General features: G+C 59.2%; 1 protein-coding gene across 5 annotated transcripts in view; it reads right to left on the reverse strand.

Moving 5' to 3' along the window:
• Positions 1-3,198: 3,198 nt before the first annotated feature.
• The window catches only part of CD6 (CD6 molecule), a 40,750-nt gene continuing 25,797 nt past the window's right edge, over positions 3,199-18,151 (reverse strand). The window contains exons 2-13 of one of the 5 annotated variants that reach the window (XM_008272075.5): positions 15,356-15,421; positions 14,161-14,490; positions 13,656-13,967; positions 12,715-13,017; positions 11,202-11,267; positions 9,289-9,429; positions 8,820-8,918; positions 7,769-7,891; positions 5,381-5,452; positions 4,955-5,200; positions 4,611-4,712; positions 3,199-4,106 (exon numbers count right to left, since the gene is read on the reverse strand). In XM_008272075.5, coding sequence (XP_008270297.3) covers positions 4,042-4,106; positions 4,611-4,712; positions 4,955-5,200; positions 5,381-5,452; positions 7,769-7,891; positions 8,820-8,918; positions 9,289-9,429; positions 11,202-11,267; positions 12,715-13,017; positions 13,656-13,967; positions 14,161-14,490; positions 15,356-15,421 — 1,925 coding nt within the window. In that variant the 3' untranslated portion in view covers positions 3,199-4,041. Of the gene's footprint in view, positions 4,107-4,610; positions 4,716-4,954; positions 5,201-5,380; positions 5,453-7,768; positions 7,892-8,819; positions 8,919-9,288; positions 9,430-11,201; positions 11,268-12,714; positions 13,018-13,655; positions 13,968-14,160; positions 14,491-15,355; positions 15,422-18,151 lie in introns of all 5 variants that reach the window. The other 4 variants (XM_008272070.5, XM_008272077.5, XM_008272084.5 and 1 more) reach the window with 4 other exon arrangements.

Genomic DNA, 18,151 nt, shown 5'->3' on the forward strand with positions numbered 1-18,151 from the left:
TAAGAAAAAATATTCCCCATTTAAAAGAAAGACTAAGAAAAGAAGGGCAGAGGCAGGCTTTTGGTGCAGGAGTTAAGCTGCCGCTTGGGTCACCTACATTCCGTGCAGAAGTGCCTGGATCTGCTTTGGGGTCCAGCTTGCTGCTCATGCTCACTCTGAGAGGCTGCAGGTGACGGCTCAAGTGCTTGAGTCCCTGCTGCCCCCGTGGGACAACCCGATTTAGTTCCAGGCTCTTGGCTCCCGTCTGGCCCAGCACTGGCTGTTCTGGGCATTTGGCGAGTGAACCAGTGGATAGCAGCTCTGTCCCTCTGTCCATTTTAAATAAAGTAGATGCATAATTTAAAATTGCTGAAGGCAAGAGGGGGAGGGAGGGAGGGAGGGAGGGAGGGAGGGAGGGAGGAGAGCGCCCCCTTAGGAAGGCACCTGGATCTGAGCCTCGTCTGCCCCAGCCCTGGCGGGTCTGTCTCTGTGAAAAGTGGGACTGTTTAATAACCCAAATGCCACCCAGTGTGGCAAGATGCCCACATGGCAAACGGTCTCGGAGTCCGAGGGAACAGGCGCGGGCTCCCGCCTCTCTCCTGGATGTTCGTCACGGAGGACGTTGGTGGGCTCAGGGGGGGTTTTCTGTCCTGGTTGCTGCTGAACAGATGCGCTCCACTTCACGTGGGCTACAGGCACCCGTGATCTGGCCCCTCTGTGCAGGGTGGCGGTTTCACACTGGGGCTTTGGTGTTGTGTGCCACGACACGCTGTGTGACTTCTGGCTAGTCGCTTAACCTCTCTGGGCCTTAATTTTATTTAAAAATCAGGAAGGATATCTCAGTGTGCCCGTGTGAGGATTCTATGAAATAACATCTGCTTGCCACCCAGGAAATGCTGCTCACCATTATCGCCATCAGCACCGCCCACCCACGGCTGTGCACCGCAGGGCAGAGCTCCAGAGACTGCAACCTCCCCAGAGGCCAGGACCAGGTCTCACTCCCCTCTGCCCCTGCGCCCGGCACAGAGCCTGGCTCTAAATGGGTGCCCAGGCCGTGAATAGTTCACATCTCTGCACACAGCCGGTGCCTGGGCTGATCCCAAAGCCGGGCGGGGGCTCCGGAGTCGCAGGGACTGAATGAGTCTCCCCCAACCCCTGGGGAGCACCATCGTAGCCGCCTCATATTTGAATCCCAGTGCCGTCACCTCTCAGGGCTGTGACCTTGGGCATTGACCTCTCTGGGGCTCAGTTTGCTGGTCCACAAGGTGGGTTTGGTGTGAGACTCGACTCTTCCTTAGACAGCGGTGCAGTTCCTTGCTGGGTCTCCTGGGGCCGTTCCACCGACTTGACCCCACCCGAGGACACGCCTACTCATCCCACTCAGCGCAGACACAGTCTCCAGGAAGCCTTCCCGGCCGCCTCCCCTGCTGAGCCCCCACCCCACCGCCGCCCTGCGCCTCATCCTCAGCGGCCCCTCCCCCACAGTTTCTGGAGTCAGGATTCAGCTGCCACGTCCACTGTGCACCGTCCACTTGACTTTAACCCAAAGCTCTGGGAGACTTCAGGAGGAGGGCCTCTGTGACCAGCTCCCAGCACCTTCCCTGGGCAGTATGGTCATCTCTGGACATCAGGCAGGCTTCCCGGGGCTGGGGGAAGGCAGGACGGCGTGTCCTGGGCTTTCCGGGGCAGTTGTCCTCTGTGGCGTGTTTGTCGGAGGCAAGAGCCGAGCAGGGGGAGGGGTGGGGGTGGGGAGTTGAAAGGACTCAGAATGTGTCACCCTCTCTGGGACTGCACTCCTAGCTCCCTGACGTGGGACTTGATCTTTCTGACCCCAAGTGTCAGTGACCAAGCGAGAGTGGCATAGACGAACCCACGCCCCTCCCCCAGCACTGTGTGAGTGGCAGGGCCCTTCTCTTCCCCAGCCCTTCCTGGTTTCCAGAGATCTCTGCCTGCAGTCATTAACCTACCAATGAGGGAGCTTTCCTCGCCAAGCCTTGGCCCCTCCCCACCACCTCCTAGGTGCCCCCCACTGCCACGCCCACTCTCCAGGCAACCTTATGGCAAGGGCTCAGAGACGCTGAGCGCCTTGTCTGAGGCCACACAGCCAGGATGGAGGGAGCTGGGAGGTGAAGGCCTGATGTCCATCAAAAAAGGCTTTCATAGACCACACCCCCCGCTCCCCCTCCCTGGGCTGGTCCTGGGAGCGTGCCCCACCCACCCCCGCAGTGGCTCCTCCCCTAGGAATCCCCCGCAGACCCTGGAGGAAGGAGCTCAGGAGGGCCGAGGAGGGGGCCCCACCACCAACGCGAGGCAACCACATCCTGTGACGGTTGCCCTGGGGAGCGCCTGCTTTTTCTCCACCCCTGGGACAGGTGAACAGAAAACAGGCCCGTCCTGCCCCAGAGGGTGGCATCCAGAACCCACCTCCCCCTCCATCCCCTTCCCAGGAGGGCTGGGACACCTGACCCTGCAGGCAGGCAGGCAGAGCTGGGCACCGGCCATTGCAGCTCCTGGGCGGGCAGAGCCCCGGAGGAAGGGCCCCAATTCTTCCACGTGAGTCCGCGCCACGGCCCCCTCCCTCTCTGATGCTCCTGGACTGGACAGAAAGCCCCTCCGCACTTGTCCTGTCTTGGAAGCTTTGTCTGGGGTCCAGGCAGGAGCTCATCCAGTGCAGCAACCCTGGCCCACATGAGTACACGCACACACGCATGTACACAGACACACAGAGCAGGCCCTGGCCACACTCCGCCTGGACCTATCCCCTTGACAATGCCTGTGGCTCTCCACGTGTCAATCTCTGTGAGTGATCAGCCACTCACAAAGCAACTCCATGGCACTGGGGTTGGGGGTCATGGTCTCAACCAGTGTCAGGCAGAGGTCGGCCCATCCACCTCCCGTCCCCTTGTCCCTTACTTAGTGGGACAGCCGTCAGGCGCGCCTCCCAGAGCCCGCAGCAGGATGGAGCCCCAGTGGCCCAAGGTCACAGCCGGCTCACCAGCTCCCGTCCTGTCTTCCCTCCCCCACTCTTCCTCATTTTCTCACCAGTGCTCCCTGGGATCGATTCCCAAACAAAGGACTTGAGCTCAACTGCTTGTCCCATCTGCTGCTGAGGGAACCCAAGGCACGCCTCACACACAGGCACACACGTGTGACTTGCACGCACACACACTTGCACTCATGCCTGGGTTCGATGATAATTCAAGGACTTGTCACTCCGCGTCCTGGTTTCACTCAGCAGTTTAATCCCAGCTATTCAGGATGGAAATCCTCGGGCCTCACTGGGCCTCAGCTCTCCGGGCAGCCCTGCGTGCTCACCCAGGAGCAATGCAGGGAGACCCAGGGGACCAGTGCAGCCCCAGGGCTGCTCTCTGGCAGATGTCTCCGTCCTTCCTGTCCCCTGCAGGGCCTGGGCCCCTGACCCTGAGGTCTATGGGGGCTCTGGGCTGGGTTAATCTTTGTAAACTGTAGGAAGCTTAAAATAAGGATTGGCTGTCCGGGACCATTCCCAGGGTACAGGCCTGTGGATTCAGAAGGTCCCTAGAGACGAGACTGCCCTCAGACCCCAGCTCCTGCGTGGGGGCCTGCAGTCACCCTGCTCGCTGTCAGCTGCCTGTGCCGTTGGCACCCTGGACAAAGACCTGGACCAGCGTTCCCCAGGACCCCCTACAGAGTGACACCAGCCAGCAGCCCCGAGCACACGGCTGCCCTTCTCGGGACCTCTGGGTGCTGAGCTGTCTGAGACTCAGGGACTCCAGTGAGGACGGGAAGGGGCCTAGGCGTCGTCCCCCGGAACCCCCAGCAGCTGCGGGAGGCGGCCCGGACTCTGCAAGCTCATGCCTGAGCCACGGCTTGCAGGGTCTCCCCACCCTGGGGCTGCCTTGGGAATTCCCTTCCTGCTCTCGGGCCAAGGGTTGGGGGTCGGGCCGGGAGGTGGGACCGGGGAAGGGGGGGTGGGTATCTCAGCCCTGCGGGACTTGGGTTGGGAGGGCGGGGCGGGGCAGGAGTAGGCAGAGCAGGCGGCCAGCGCTGGAGAGCCACTCAGGAGCCCGGACTGGACCCGGTCTAGGCTGCTCCGATGTCATCATAGTCGTCCTCGGAGGTGGAGTCAGCCTGGGGGCTGGGGGGCCCTGTGGGGGGCCGGGAGGCTCAGGTCAGCAGGAGGCCCAGTCACAGCTCCTGCTGCCCCAGGGGACAGAGCAGAGCAGGCCTGAGTCCCCCTCCCCTCCCCTGCTGTGCTGTGTGAAAGCCCCTTGCTCACCGCCAAGGCCTCGCCTGGCTGGCTCAGGTCACCGTGCTGGCACAGGGTGCCTGGTGGATGACTGAGTGCTGGGAGCCCCCCTGCTGCCACAACCTCCCCCAAAGGGGCCAACCAGCTGCTTCTGCTTGCATGCCTTCATGGACGGGGAGCTCACTCCCTCTCAAAGCCACATCTGACTATTTCCCCATCCAGTCCAACTCATTTTCCTCACCCCCTCTTACGCTTGCTTTGTTTTAAAAACGAACCCTTCCCTCCTCTGTTCCCGTTCCTGTCTCTGTTTTTGCCTTGAGCTGATGCATCCAGTGGATCCAGAGCCTCCCCGCTCCTCCACACCCCAGTCCGTCCCCGGTTCCCCCCGCCCTGCCCTTGGCACCTGGACACCCAAACTGCTCCACCGGAGGCGGCTGGGGCGGCGGCTGGAAGTTCTGGTACCACTCCCCGGACGAGGTGCTGGAGCTGTCGTCAGCCAGGGGTCCTGCTGGAGACCCGTGGGGCCAGTCAGCCTCTGCCGGAGCCGGGAGGCCCTCGCCACTCAGGGCAGCCCAGGCCTGGGCTTCACAAAGTAAAAAGTGACACCCGGAGAGGCGGCAGACTTGCCCCAGGTGCCACAGCCAGGGGCCGCGGGGCTGGGACTAGAACCCTGAACTCAGCCTGGCTCCAACCAGGCTGGGGTGCATCAGGATGGAGCAGGGGAGGTTTCGGGGTTGCACGGCTTACCCGGGCAAGCCGCCTGGGGGCCCGCCAGCTCCAGGTTTGGGGGCTGCTCCAGGAGCGGACTCCTCTCTGAAGGAAAGCCCTGGAGACTCCAGGCGGGGGGCTTGCTGCTGGGGCTGTTGCAGTAGTCCTCCCCGGAGGAGGTGCTGGACTCGCTCTGGCTCCTGTGCTGACGCTGAGGGCCCAGGGAGGGGGCGTCTGCGATGGGGTTGGCAGCCGGGATGGGGGAGGTATGCAGCTCTTCAAGTCCTGAGGAAACAGGAAGCAATGCAGCAAGAGGGCTTCCAGTCAGACTCTGGGAAGAACTTGCTGCCTACGGGGACGGTTAACATCGGGGAGGACCCACGGCGGGCGGTGACTGCTGTGTCTCCAGGGGAGCTGAGCTGGAGGCAAAGCTGTCATCTTGTCTCCCTCCCCAGCCTGACTCACCTTCCTCTAGCGGGGGCATCTGGAACCTTCTCTGCTGGGCCTCGTCCTCTGTGACCCGGTGCCGCTGGGAATCTGCAGGCAGAGCAGGCGGTGGGGAAGGCGAAGTCCCTGCCTCCTGGTCCCAGGAGCCCAGGGCAGGGGGACACCCCAAGAGGTAGAGGGGGCTTGGCCTTTCCCCCTCACCCAGGCAGACCCTGGACTTCAAACTGGGGCTGACTGCGGTTTACCCTGACACCAGCACGGCTGCTTCGGGCCGGGAACCCTGGTGCCCTGCGCCCCAGCTGAGCCTCCTGAGACCTAAGGACCTAGCAAGAGGCCTGGCGTCTCTCCCTGTGTGCTAGCAGCTCAGGGCAGGCACAGCGCTGGTGCCTGCCCCTCCGAGGAGACTCGCGCAAGGGGTCTAGGATCATTGCATCACAGCCTCCGTGGCTCCTTCGAGTTTGAGAATCAGAGAGACGGAGATTCCTAGAGTCTGCAGGACCTGAGGGTCCAGGATGTTGGTGTCAGCCCCAGCCTGTGCTGGACACGGAGCTGCCTAGGCCACGGGCTTTGTCTTCCTGGGTGGCGGCCCGGGAGTGGGGCTGATGCCGGCAGCTCCAGCGTCCTGTCTTCCCTGCTGTCTGGGACGTGGACGGGGTTGTGGTTGGGGGCCAGTGGGGCCAATGGAGGGGAGGTATGTGTGAGCCACTCCAGATCACGTGGACAAAGCTCCAGGCATTCCAGGGGTGTTTGCCACACACATCCTGACACACACAGTGGGTGTGGGAGAGGCTAGAGAATTGGTTCCACACAGGTGGGGGCTTCTCTGGCCTGCTCCAGCCTCCCAGCACAGCCCAGGCCCCCACTGGAAGCTCCATCTACCCTTCCCTACCCCTGGCAGGCAGAGGGAAGCGGCGCACAGGTCTGAGCTATGTAACGGTGGGGAGCAGAGGTGGGGGGGAGGTGCGTGGGGAGGTCCACATGGGACACAGAGGTGTGGCTGCACAAGAAACCATCCCAGACCATCCCAACTGTGTCTCTTGCCTGGATCCCTCGTATCTTAAACTTAAGCGTTTAGGAAGTGGGCCCAGTGGGTGGGCCTTCAGCTACTGGGAGCGTGTCTTTGGAAGGCACCTCCCCCCAGAGAGTTCTAAAACCCTGAGTTGGGGTGAGGAGGCCAGCGTTATGGTGCAGCAGGTTAAGCCGCCACTTGGGATACTGGCACGGCATCCCATGGCTACTCCACTTCTGATCCAGCTTCCTGCTAATGCACTTGGAAAGGCGGTGGATGATGGCCCACACGTGGCTGCTCTGGTCATTTGGGAAATAAACCACGGGATGGAAGATCTCTCTTCTCTGTCTCTTCCTCTCTCTTTGTAATTTTGCCTTTCAAATAAATAAATGAATGAATCTTTTTTTTTTTTTTTTTTGGACAGGCAGAGTGGACAGTGAGAGAGAGAGAGAGACAGAGAGAAAGGTCTTCCTTTTTTGCCATTGGTTCACCCTCCAATGGCTGCTGTGGCCGGCGCACCGTGCTGATTCGAAGGCAGGAGCCAGGTGCTTCTACTGGTCTCCCATGGGGTGCAGGGCCCAAGCACTTGGGCCATCCTCCACTGCCTTCCCGGGCCACAGCAGAGAGCTGGCCTGGAAGAGGGGCAACCGGGAGAGAATCCGGCGCCCCGACCGGGACTAGAACCCGGTGTGCTGGTGCCACAAGGCGGAGGATTAGCCTAGTGAGCCACGGCACCAGCCTAAATGAATGAATTTTAAAAACAAAACATGAGTGAGTCCTGCAGACTCAATGATGGCTCAAGACTTGGATCCCTGCCACCCACACGGGAGACCACAATGAAATTCCTGGCTCCTGGCTTTGGTCTGGCCCTAACTGAACAGCTGCAGGTACATGGGGAGTGAACCAGCAGATGGGAGCTCTCTCTCTCTCTCTCTCTCTCTCTCTCTGCTTTTCAAATTGAAAAGAAAAAAAGAGGCCCGAGGTAGGCCCAGCCATTCTCCCTCTGCTCCTGTTGTTACCATTCTCCAGCCTTACCCAGTGGTTCAACCATGGGGCCTGCCTGATCTTGGACTGTGAACCTCCACAACTGTGAGCCAGAAAAAACTTCTTTCCTTCCCAGGGAGCTTCACCAGGCATTCTGTTACAATACAGAAAAGCTGGCTCATGCAGGCCATCAGACCCTACCTGGCCAGAAACAAGATAAGGGTCAGAGCGGAAACACCTCAAGACATGGAGCTGGCTCCTGGGTCACAGAGAGCTTTGAAACTTCAGTGTCGGCCCATTTCAGCCAATGCAGTAGGTGACAAGGGGGGATTCTGCCTATACCCTGCAGGGGTCCCAGGTGGGACTTGTGATGGGGGCAGTTGAGTCCTGGGGAGCCCGGCCCAGGCACTCACTGTAGAAGGTGGTCAGGGCCACAGGAGGCTGGGCGCTGAAGTCATAGTGCTCATAGTCTGAGTCCGAGCTGGAATCTGAGTCCTCGGCAGGCTGGGCCCGGACCTGGATGGGCAGCTTGGGAACTGGGGAGAGAGGAGAGGAGGGGAATATGGCAAAGTGGAGGACAGAAAGGTATAGGGAGAGGTGAAAAGAGAGAGGGTAGTGGGGACAGCAGACAAGGCAGGAGAGCACCAGGTAGCCCGTCTTGTGCAGGACCATCCAGTGTGGGTTTTCCTAACTCGCCTCGTCCATTCTAAACAGCTTAACAATAGCCATTTCTTTATTTACTTAGCAAACACTTCATGGAGCTTTTTCTAGGTGCCAGGCACTATCTGGCCCCATCTGACCTTCACTCACTCTGTGAAGTAGGTTCATTCTTATCCCCACTTTACAGCCGAGGTCCACAGAGGTTCTCACCTTGCCCAGAGGCAGGTGGCCCGGCTCTAAACCCCTAGACCCTTCCGTGACTTCGTGGTGTGTGGCCTTGCTCTGGATGCTAGATTCCTATTCTCTTCTCAAATATATAGATATGGAGTGCAAAGAATATATGTAAAATCTGGCCGAGTACTGCATTGGTTTTCACGTCTTTGGACTCTTTGATAAAGGTGATTAAATATATTCATAATACAAGCTGATTAAACTCCAACTCTTAGGCATGACTTCCAAGAGCTTTTAGTTCTTATAAGAGATGGATGACTGACCCAGTTTCTTTTTAACTTGGAAAATATGAACTAAAACTATGTTCTATGAACAGGGTGGGCAGCTTTCCATGAGAACCAAGATCCACAATGCCCTTGGCCTGTATTTGTGGGGACCTCACGAGCCCAGGGTCCAGGGGTGATTGAACTTGGAGGTCATTTGCCCATCAAGCTCAAGAGGGACTTGGCTGCTCCAGGTCCCAGAGCCGGCTGGGGTCTCACCTCCGGGGGGCTGGCACTGCTCTGACCTAAGCAGAAAGCCTACCCTTGCTGTCCTCCCCACCCCCCTCACCCAGGGTAGGGGACGTCCTACCTTCTTCTTTGGGGATGGTGATGGGGACCGCTTTGTAGCTATTGGTCCCTGCTGGGATGGTGGTGGGCAGGTGCTGGTGGTTCATGGTAACAGGGAGGGCTGAAGGAGGGGAGGCAGAGAGTCTACAGGTCATCATTTTGCCCTGCCCAGTCTACCTGGCTGCTGTCATCCAGCCACCTGCTTCCTCACTCCCAAACACACACACACAGACACACACACAGACACACACACACACAGACACCGGCTGCTCTTCCTGTGGGACCCACATCATTGGGTCCGCCTCTGCTGGCCATGCTGGGAAAGTCCTTCCCTTCACTTTGGGTGTCCCCGGGGCTGAGGGGTGTTGCTGGATCATGCCACTCCTGCTGGGATTCCTCGGAGGCTCACATCGCCTGGGGAGGGCTGCACCCTGCATCTGCGGCCTCCCGTCCCTGTGCCTTCCCAGTGCCTCACCAAACCCTGCACTTACCATATTTTCCTTTGATTCTGAAGAGGATGAAGGCTATGGAGATGAGAGAGGCAAGGAGGAGAACTCCCAGGACGATGCAGGGGATGAGGAGTGCCAGCTCCCGGGATTCCTTGTCCTCCATTTTCACTGTCACAGAAGGTTCTGGAAACAAGAACCTCAATTTAGAGAGAAAGAAGAATGGACAGAATTCTCACTTTTCTTTCTGATTTGCCATTCTCTTTAGAGCTGAATCCCTTCCCTTTTTAACTTATTCTCTCCTTTTCTTTAAAAAGATTTCCACATCTGCTTTTGGGTACCTGGAATACAGCAGGTGCTCAATAAATGCATATCTAGTGAAAGGGTGATTGCTTGAAACTTCCCCATGGCTATAAGCCCACTGGGACCTCTGCTAGCCCTTCAATACTTGGTCTCTGTTCCACAGGCAATTATTGAGCACCGACTGTATGCCGGGCACCCTGGAAACACAACTATGACAGCAGTATCAGGGGCCTCAGGGGCAGACAAGCAGTGTGGGAGACACCCGCTGATGGGTCGTTTCACAGGGACTTGGGGACCTGAGGCCTTCAAGGGGCATCTTACTCTCCACAGATGAGGAACACGGCTGGTGTTCCAGCGAAGGTGACCCTGAGCCACCCTGGCTGTGAAGCCAACATCAGGAGGGTGGGTCTCTGGTCTGTGCCAAGACACTCCTCCCTGCCACACAAACCCTCCATGGGGGAGGGAGTGTGGTCTGTGGGTAGAGGCCTCCCCACCCCGCAGCCCCTGCTCTGCTGCGACAATGCACTGCCCTTGCAGCCTCACCCCTGCTTGAAAGACCCACGTCCACCTGGCTGGGTGCAGAGGCCCTGCCGTGTGCAGATCACAGGGACAGGGACAGGAGGGGGCTAGCCCTTCCCCCCGCCTGCCTTCTTCCTGTTCTCAATTTCCCCTCTCCTTTCCCTACGCAGGGGTGGGAAGCTGGATTTGGCTGAGGGAAGCAGGAGTAAGGAAGAGGACAGGTGATGGGGTTACAGAGAGCCCAGTGAGTGTGGGCTCTGCGGGGCTGGGCCGAGGCAGGGCTTCATAGACCAAGAGCTGGGAGGCCAGGTCCCTCTTTGCTGTCCTGGAAGGGTGGGGCTCCCCATCCCAACCTCAGCAAGGGACAGTGTTCAAGGCTTGCCTGTGGGTCTAGGCAGGAGCCCACCCTACAACCTGTGCAGTTGCCTGGGGTTTAGTCCCTCTCTGTGCCCTCCCCCCTCTGGAGTGGCTGAGACAGGTGAGAGGGAGTCAGGAGGCAGGACAAAGGAACTGGGGCCAGCCCCATGGCTGTGCCAGGGCTGTGAGGGACTCTATGCCTGGATCAGATAACCCAAAAATCTGCCGCAATGCTAGGATCATCATCCCCATTTTATAGCTGAGAAATCGGAGGCCCAGAGAGGTTCAGGGGTGCCCACTATCACACAGCTAGCAAGAGGCACAACAAGGACCCAAGCCCCAGGAATCTGCCTTGATGCTGGCAGACGAGCAAATGTGGGTCTGGAGGTAAGGCTTTGGGTGCTAACTCTGGCCAAGCCCCGCTGGCTGTCACTTCTGCCCCAGGTCTCAGGAGGAAAGGGCTGGGAATAGTGGCTGAAGAGCACAAGGCCCAGTTCCCAGAAACACCAGCTGGTCCCCAGGAGCCAGCAGCAACCCAGGACCACCCAGCCTCTCTCCAGCAGTAGCCTATAGGAACGCACAGGAGAGCAGGAAAGGAGACGCCTGCCGGGGCAGAGAGGGAAGCAGCACAAAGAGCCCAGGGAGTCCGCTGGCTGGGGCTTGGGCTGGGGCTGGGAGCCATCGTCCACCCCAGACAGGCACACACACAGCACACAAGCAAGCTTGCACGTGCACACAGCCCCTGTGTGCCAGAGCGACTATGCCCCGGCAACACTCACCTACAGAGGCCGGCTGGACACTCGCAGGGACCTCGGGAGTGGACAGATTGTGCAAACTCCGGGAACCTGCAGAAAGCACCGCCTCTTCACTCCACTGAGCACCTACTGTGTGCTGGGCCTCGTGCTAGACACTGAACAAGGCAGACCCGTGACCCGGAGCTGGGGCACAGAGCTAAGGAGTCTCTCCTTTCCCACCCCTCTCAAAAAGGAGGAGGTCAGGGGTTCAATGCTGGGAGGTTCTTTGGTTAGAAAAAGAGGCTTAACAGAAGAATTATCCTCATTTCTGTATCATCTGCTACAGACCACAAATCCCTTTGCTGGTTGGGCTTTGGTTTTATTCATCTATTGTCTTCATTATCATAATCAGCATCCCCATTTGACAGGCGTGCTTACAGAGAGATGAGCTTACAAAGTCTCTCAGCAGATGTTGACTGGCTTCCTAGGTACCCTGGGAGGTGCCTCGCACCAGCATGCACATGTTCACGAAACTAACGCCTGGGGTAGGGGGCGGGGCTGTGTGAAGCCACCCAGCTGGTCCAAGGCAGGGCTGGAGCTCATGACCAGGTATCTACACTCCACAGGGATGCCAGCACACCACGTGTCTTCGGGTCTAACCTACTTGTTCACTCTTTGACACCTCTGAAGTGGGGAAAATGCGCTCAATGGAAAGGTTGGCTGGCGTCTGAGGAGTTCACTTTGCCAGCATCTGTTTTCCTTTATGCTTTGTGCAATACTAGTGGTGTGATTACCATCAGTGCCATACACTAGAACCCAAATCATGGGGGGCAGAGGACCCAGCTGCAGCAAGTGCCCCTGAGTGCTTGGCAATGCCTGGCCACTATGAGGCCCGAAGCTGCCGCTGCTGCTGTTATCAGTGTCTCTTAGTTTAATTTGTACTGTGATCACCAGCCCTGGGATGGCAAACTGATACCACCTCCTGAGCCAATTCCCGGGAGCGCAGACCACTTCTTAGCACACTACAGTGCCTTCGGCAATATTGGATTTGTGACTGGGGCTGAGTTGAGCATCTATAGCAAAGATCGCCTTGATTCCTCAGCTCAGCACAGCAAAGGCCAAGATTCCTTTCATGTTGATCAATTCCAGCGGAGCAGGCCGGCGCCGCGGCTCACTAGGCTAATCCTCCACCTAGCGGCGCCAGCACACCGGGTTCTAGTCCCGGTCAGGGTGCCGGATTCTGTCCCGGTTGCCCCTCTTCCAGGCCAGGTCTCTGCTATGGCCCAGGAAGGCAGTAGAGGATGGCCCAAGTGCTTGGGCCCTGCACCCCATGGGAGACCAGGAGAAGCACCTGGCTCCTGCCTTCGGATCAGCGCAGTGCCCCCGCCATGGCGGCCATTGGAGGGTGAACCAACTGCAAAAGGAAGACCTTTCTCTCTGTCTCTCTCTCTCACTATCCATTCCAGCGGAGCCCTCGGGCTTCAAGCTTAGGACAGATTCAGGTGAAATTCCTGGGTCAACTCAGGAGGTAGAGAGGGGTGGCTGGGGGTCGAGATACCTGAGCAGAGGACCCTGGCGGCGTGGGACTGGCTGCAGAGGTTGGAGTTGTTGAATCGCCAGGAGCAGTTGGAGAGGGTGGGCTCCCCTCCCTCGCAGGAGTAGTACATCCTGCCCGAGAGCGAGTGCGGCCGCCCCCTGGGCCTGTCCACAAGGGTTCCGCAGCCCAAGGCCCGGCACAGCACGCTGGCTTCCGGTGAGTACCACTCACTGTCACACACCGTGCTCCACACCCCTCGGAAATGCACTTCCACCTGCCCCTCGCAGCGGTCAGCGCCTCCAGTCAGGCGCCAGGACTGGTGCTCTGTGGGGAGGAGAAGGAGGTCCTTTGTGGCCACGTTCCCTCACACCCCGGTACAGCACCCACGCAGAGACCACTGCAGCCAGTCAGTCCCCAGACTTCACAGGGTCTCCCTCCTGCTTCTGTACCCTCTCATCTCTTCTGGCTGACCCTAGATCCCGGCTGCTCAATGTGTGGTCCAACGACCAGCAGCATCAGCAGTACCTGGGATCTTACAAAGATGCAGAACACAGAGCCTTGCTCAGACCTGCAGAATCAGAATCTGCCTTAATACCCACCCCACCCCCCTGAGTCTCGTGGGACAAGAGCCTGGACGGCCTAATGGCTTTGGTCTCCTCTTGCAGTTGGAAACCAGGGGAGACTCCCTCTTGGAAAAAGGCTCACCTCCAGCGTCCCCTCCCTCAGCAAGTGGACAGGCTTACCCCTCCTGGGTTATGTGCCCCCTCTAAACTCCACCCGACTTCCTTGGGGCATCCACTACTTCCTGCCCCTGAATTATGACCCCCCCAGGTCTCATCTCGCTGTCCGGGCTGTGATCATCCAAGGGCAGGGATGCTCTCTGAAGCACCAACCCCAGGCCGAGCACCCAACAGGTGGAGAAGCATTGGCGGCTGAGACACTTGGGCCGGGCTCCCACTGACCTGAGCACACGACGCCCGCGTCCTCCTTGTGGCCGCAATAGTGCTCTCCTGGCGTCCCCGGGCAGTCCCACAGGTAGGTCTCGTCGCCGGAGCAATTCACCTGGTCGCGGTGGATGGGCCCTTGGCCAGGAGCGAAGTGCAGGCCGGGTAGGGCCTGGACTGCCCAGCCGCAGCCCAGTTGCCTGCACACCACGTGGGCGTCCTCCAGGTCCCAGGTGTCATCGCACACGGACCCCCACCTGCCGTACTCCAGCATCTCCACGCGCCCTGCACAGGGGCTGCCGCCGTCCACCAAGCGCAGCGCACGGTGCTCTGGGGGAGGGAGGACTTTGTGGGGGGCGGAGCGGGAGCCTGGGGGTCTGGCGGGAGAGTTGTGGGCGGGGCGGGAAAGGCCCTCCGGCGTGGGCACCACCGGTGTTTGCCCTGGGGAAGGGGGCATGGAAGAGTGCAGAGCCGCCGGGATGGGGACCCGAGCGAGAAGCCGAGGCTGCAGGGTGCTCCGTACCTGCACAGGTGACCTGGGCCGGCCTCCCGTCGCTGCTGCACGCCTGGCTCACCACCTCGCAGAGCCGCCACTCGGCGCCGGAGCACTGGACGACCGGCAAAGTGGCGTTCGCAGTCTGGCTGGAGTTTCCCACGGCAGGTCTCGGGGGCAGCGTCGGGGAAGACGGGGCCGGTTGCACAGCCGCCTCTGCCCCGCCACAGCCCAGCACGCGGCACGCGGCCTCGGCAGCGCGGCCATCCCACAGCGCCCCGCATGCCGCCTTCCAGGCCTCGCCGAACCAGACCTCCACGGTCCCGCTGCAGCGACTGCTCCCGCTCACCAGGCGGAGCCCTGGAAGTGCAGGACACGAGCTGAGATCGCCGGAATCCGACTGTGGCTATCGCAGGCGTGGTCGCCTGGACCGCCACCCCTGATCCCTGCCCTGCTACTGGGAGCCTCCGCTTTCCAGTCTGCAACATGCGGCTGAGCTGGCCCATCCCAAGGCCGCTCGAGGGCCTGATCCGGTGGTTCTCCTTAGAGTCAGGAGGAGGTGGGGCTCAGCAGGGACCCTAGAGATGAGGGCGAGTTAGGCTTAGGGCAACAGAGGACCAGAGATCCTGTCCCCACAAGCTGGCCCCCCTCCCCTTGTCCCTAACTCCAGGGCAGAGTTCTGGGCTCAGGGGCCCTGGTTCAGGGGCTGCCTCTGCGGCTCTGGGGGTCCTGTCCTGGGGGCTTCCACAGTGTTGCACTGGAGGACAGACTTGGGGTTGGCTGTGGGCTCGAAGGTGGGCTCCTCCCTCCGCCAGGGTCCCTCCTGGGGAGCCATCCTCCATTTTTGCATGGGACTGGGCCTCCAGCACTAGCTTGTAGCTTTGCTCCGAGGAGGCAAGTTCTTAATGAACCTCTCTGCTGAGTAAATGAAGAGTGGTCTGGTGGCGTCTGCCATGCCACCAAGAGCTCTTCAACTGTTCTCCACAAATCCCTTGAGACTGCTCTGTGGCAACCTTGCCCACGTGTGTGTGACCTCTTGGTGGTCTCTCAGACACGTGGCTTTTGAGAGTGGATCTATAATGGCAACGCTTTGACCGTCGAGGGGGGAAGAAGCATTGTCTGGGGTCAGGGAGCCTCCTGGGTGCCTGAAAAGTCCCTTTCCCTCTTCCAGCAGCTCCGTCTCCGGGAGCTGACCTGGGAAGCCCCAGAGAGGTGGTTGGCTCACCTGGCTCCGAGAGCTTGCTCTGTGTGTGGCTGGCATCGGGCTGGCCAGACGGGGCTGTAAAAGGACCTGAAATGAACCAGCAACAGCCGTGGTGGGTGAGTGAGGCCAGATGTGCAGGGAGGGCATGGGGATAGCCAGAAGCACAGGGGGCATGTGCTGGAACCCGCCATGGCCATGTCCTGGAAGCCTTTGGAAGGACATGGTCCTTGACCTTGGCCACACTGCTGCGTCCTCTGCTTTATCTAGGAACCACATACACATCTCAGAAATCAAAACAGAGCAGGAGGCCGGCGCCACGGCTCACTAGGCTAATCCTCTGCCTTGCGGCGCCGGCACACCAGGTTCTAGTCCCAGTCAGGGTGCCGGATTCTGTCCCGGTTGCCCCTCTTCCAGGCCAGCTCTCTGCTGTGGCCCAGGAGGGCAGTGGAGGAGGGACCAAGTGCTTGGGCCCTGCACCCCATGGGAGACCAGGAGAAGCACCTGGCTCCTGGCTTCGGATCAGCGCAGTATGCCGGCTGCAGCGCACTGGCCACGGCGGCCATTGGAGGGTGAACCAACGGCAAAAGGAAGACCTTTCTCTCTGTCTGTCTCTCTCTCTCACTGTCCACTCTATCAAACAAACAAACAAACAAACAAAAACAGAGCAGGGAGGAATGACAGTGGGCATTGAGGCAGGCCCACCTCCTGACCGGGTGACCATGGATAGGTGGCTTAGCCCCTCTCTCCCTGCCTACTCCAGTTCATTGTTTGCGACACTTAGGAAAATGCTGTGAGATTGAAATGAGATAACACCTGTGAAACCCTTGCCATATGGAAGAAGCTCAAAAACGGGAGTGGTTTAGGAACAACTTTTGTGTGGAGGACTTGTTCTGAGACATCTCTGCCCGGCTTGAGGCTAACTAGCACATGGCGGACTAAGTGCTTTCAGACCCTGAGAAACGAACGTTCGCTAAGAGTCAAGTCCTTGTGCATGCAAACCCAAGTGCAATGTATTGCACACACAGTGAGGCAAGCGTTAGCACTCCCATTCTACACGGCGGGAAAGGGAGGTCTAGTTAGTACATCGCTTGCCCATGCCAGACAACATCCGTTTGTCCCTGCAGAATCACCGTCCACTCTGCCCCATGAGTTTGAGCTATTCGGATGAAATCTTCTTAGGCCTTTTAATGCTTTCATTGAGTTCAGCCAGTGGGGAGCCCCAGCAGAGACAGGAAGGAGACAGGAGAGTGAAGCTGGGGTGCTTCTGCCTGCCTCCTGCCCGTGAGGTCCCTTGCAGAGGCTGTCCCTTGTCCTTCCCTTGACCTTCTTCAGGGTCCTACTGACCCCTGGGCCTGTCTCTTCGGGCCCAGAGTGGAATCAGCCCAGCTGTGCCCCTGGTGACTGCATTTTCCTTTTCAAGTAGTGCTTTGGAGAATAAGCCTCCTTCAAACTCCTGAGTGTGCCGCCTGTTTCCTGTGGGAAGCCTGACTGATGAGTGGCCCGAGGCCACCAGCTAGCGAGCAGCAGAGCCAGGCTTTGAACTGTCCCCACGGAATGGACCCCGCGCTGCACTGAGCTGTTCTGGTTTGCCAAGTGCAAAGGGAGGGCTGCGGCAGGGCCTGACTTCTCTGCCTTTCCTGGTCTCTCCTGCGGTGATGCCGGGGCTGTTGAAGTCCACACAGAAGAATGCACATTTGCTCCTGGCCAAGGCAGGGAGGAGAGAGCCAGCGCCCCACCCCCATTGGTGTCTTGCCTGTTGCAAGATGTCAGAGGCCCTGACATCCAGAAGCAACCAGAAGACGGAGGGAGGTGCCGACCTGCCTTGGGCTTTGCCAGGAAGACTTGGGGGCGCACTTGTTATCACAGCCTCACCTGACCTGGCTTGACTGACAGAGGCTGAAGACCCAAGCACCAATGCTAAGCATTCTCACAGCTTCACCCGAGAAGGTTCCGTAGACTCACACCCAGATGAGCACGCACCCACGCACGCACGCACACATGCACACGGCCCCTGCAGGCGCTGCCCTCCTCCGCGCTTCCATCTGGGCCACTCCATCACCCAGACAGCAAGGAACGAGGGCTGTAATTGCCCATCCTCAGCAGCTCCCTGGTCCGCTGCCCAGCCTGACCCCCTGGAGGGGAGATCACTCAGGATTCCGAGCACAAACTCTGCAGCTAATGGAATATTCAGAGCAAGAATTCAGATGCCCACAAGTTAGGATTTCAGAATCCTGGTTCCCACAGCAACGGTCCCAGGGCTCCGCTGTCGTTTTCAGTGCTGGGGGGAGGGGGAGGGGGAGGAGGCAGGATTGGGAGGCGGGCGGCAGGGTGTAGGTGAGTGTGCGTGGGAGTGACTGCGTGTGTTAGGAGGTGATTGTGACTGCGTGGGTGTGGGTGTGGGTGTGTGCGTGTGCATGTGGAGGGCTCCAGCTCAGCTCTGCGTTAGCTCCCTCTGGATCTCCCATCCCCTATCCCAAGAAGAGAGCCCGACCCTTGTATTCTGACTTCCGAACTGCAGGGCCAAAAGCAGAAACTGGTAGCAGGCCCCTCCCTGCCCCCTTGCAGCCAGGCCTGGGTTCACAGCGGCCCCAGAGCAGGATCCGTGTTAGCACACGCAGCTACCACTTTGCCTGGCCCTGTGTTTCACATTTCCTTTAAATCGGTCCTCTCTTTTGTTGCAACAAAATCCATTTGAAAAGGAACCGTTAGCCTTTTCCTGTGAGTTCACTTTATAGCCCCCAGATGTCTGAACATAAAAAAACGTTCACTGTAGTTTGTCAAACAACAAAAAATTGGAAATAGAGTGAACGGCCATCC

This window comes from Oryctolagus cuniculus, chromosome 1 (assembly GCF_051225735.1).
Source record: "Oryctolagus cuniculus isolate XC-2025 breed Fujian yellow rabbit chromosome 1, ASM5122573v1, whole genome shotgun sequence".
NCBI classification, from domain to species: Eukaryota; Metazoa; Chordata; class Mammalia; order Lagomorpha; family Leporidae; genus Oryctolagus; species Oryctolagus cuniculus.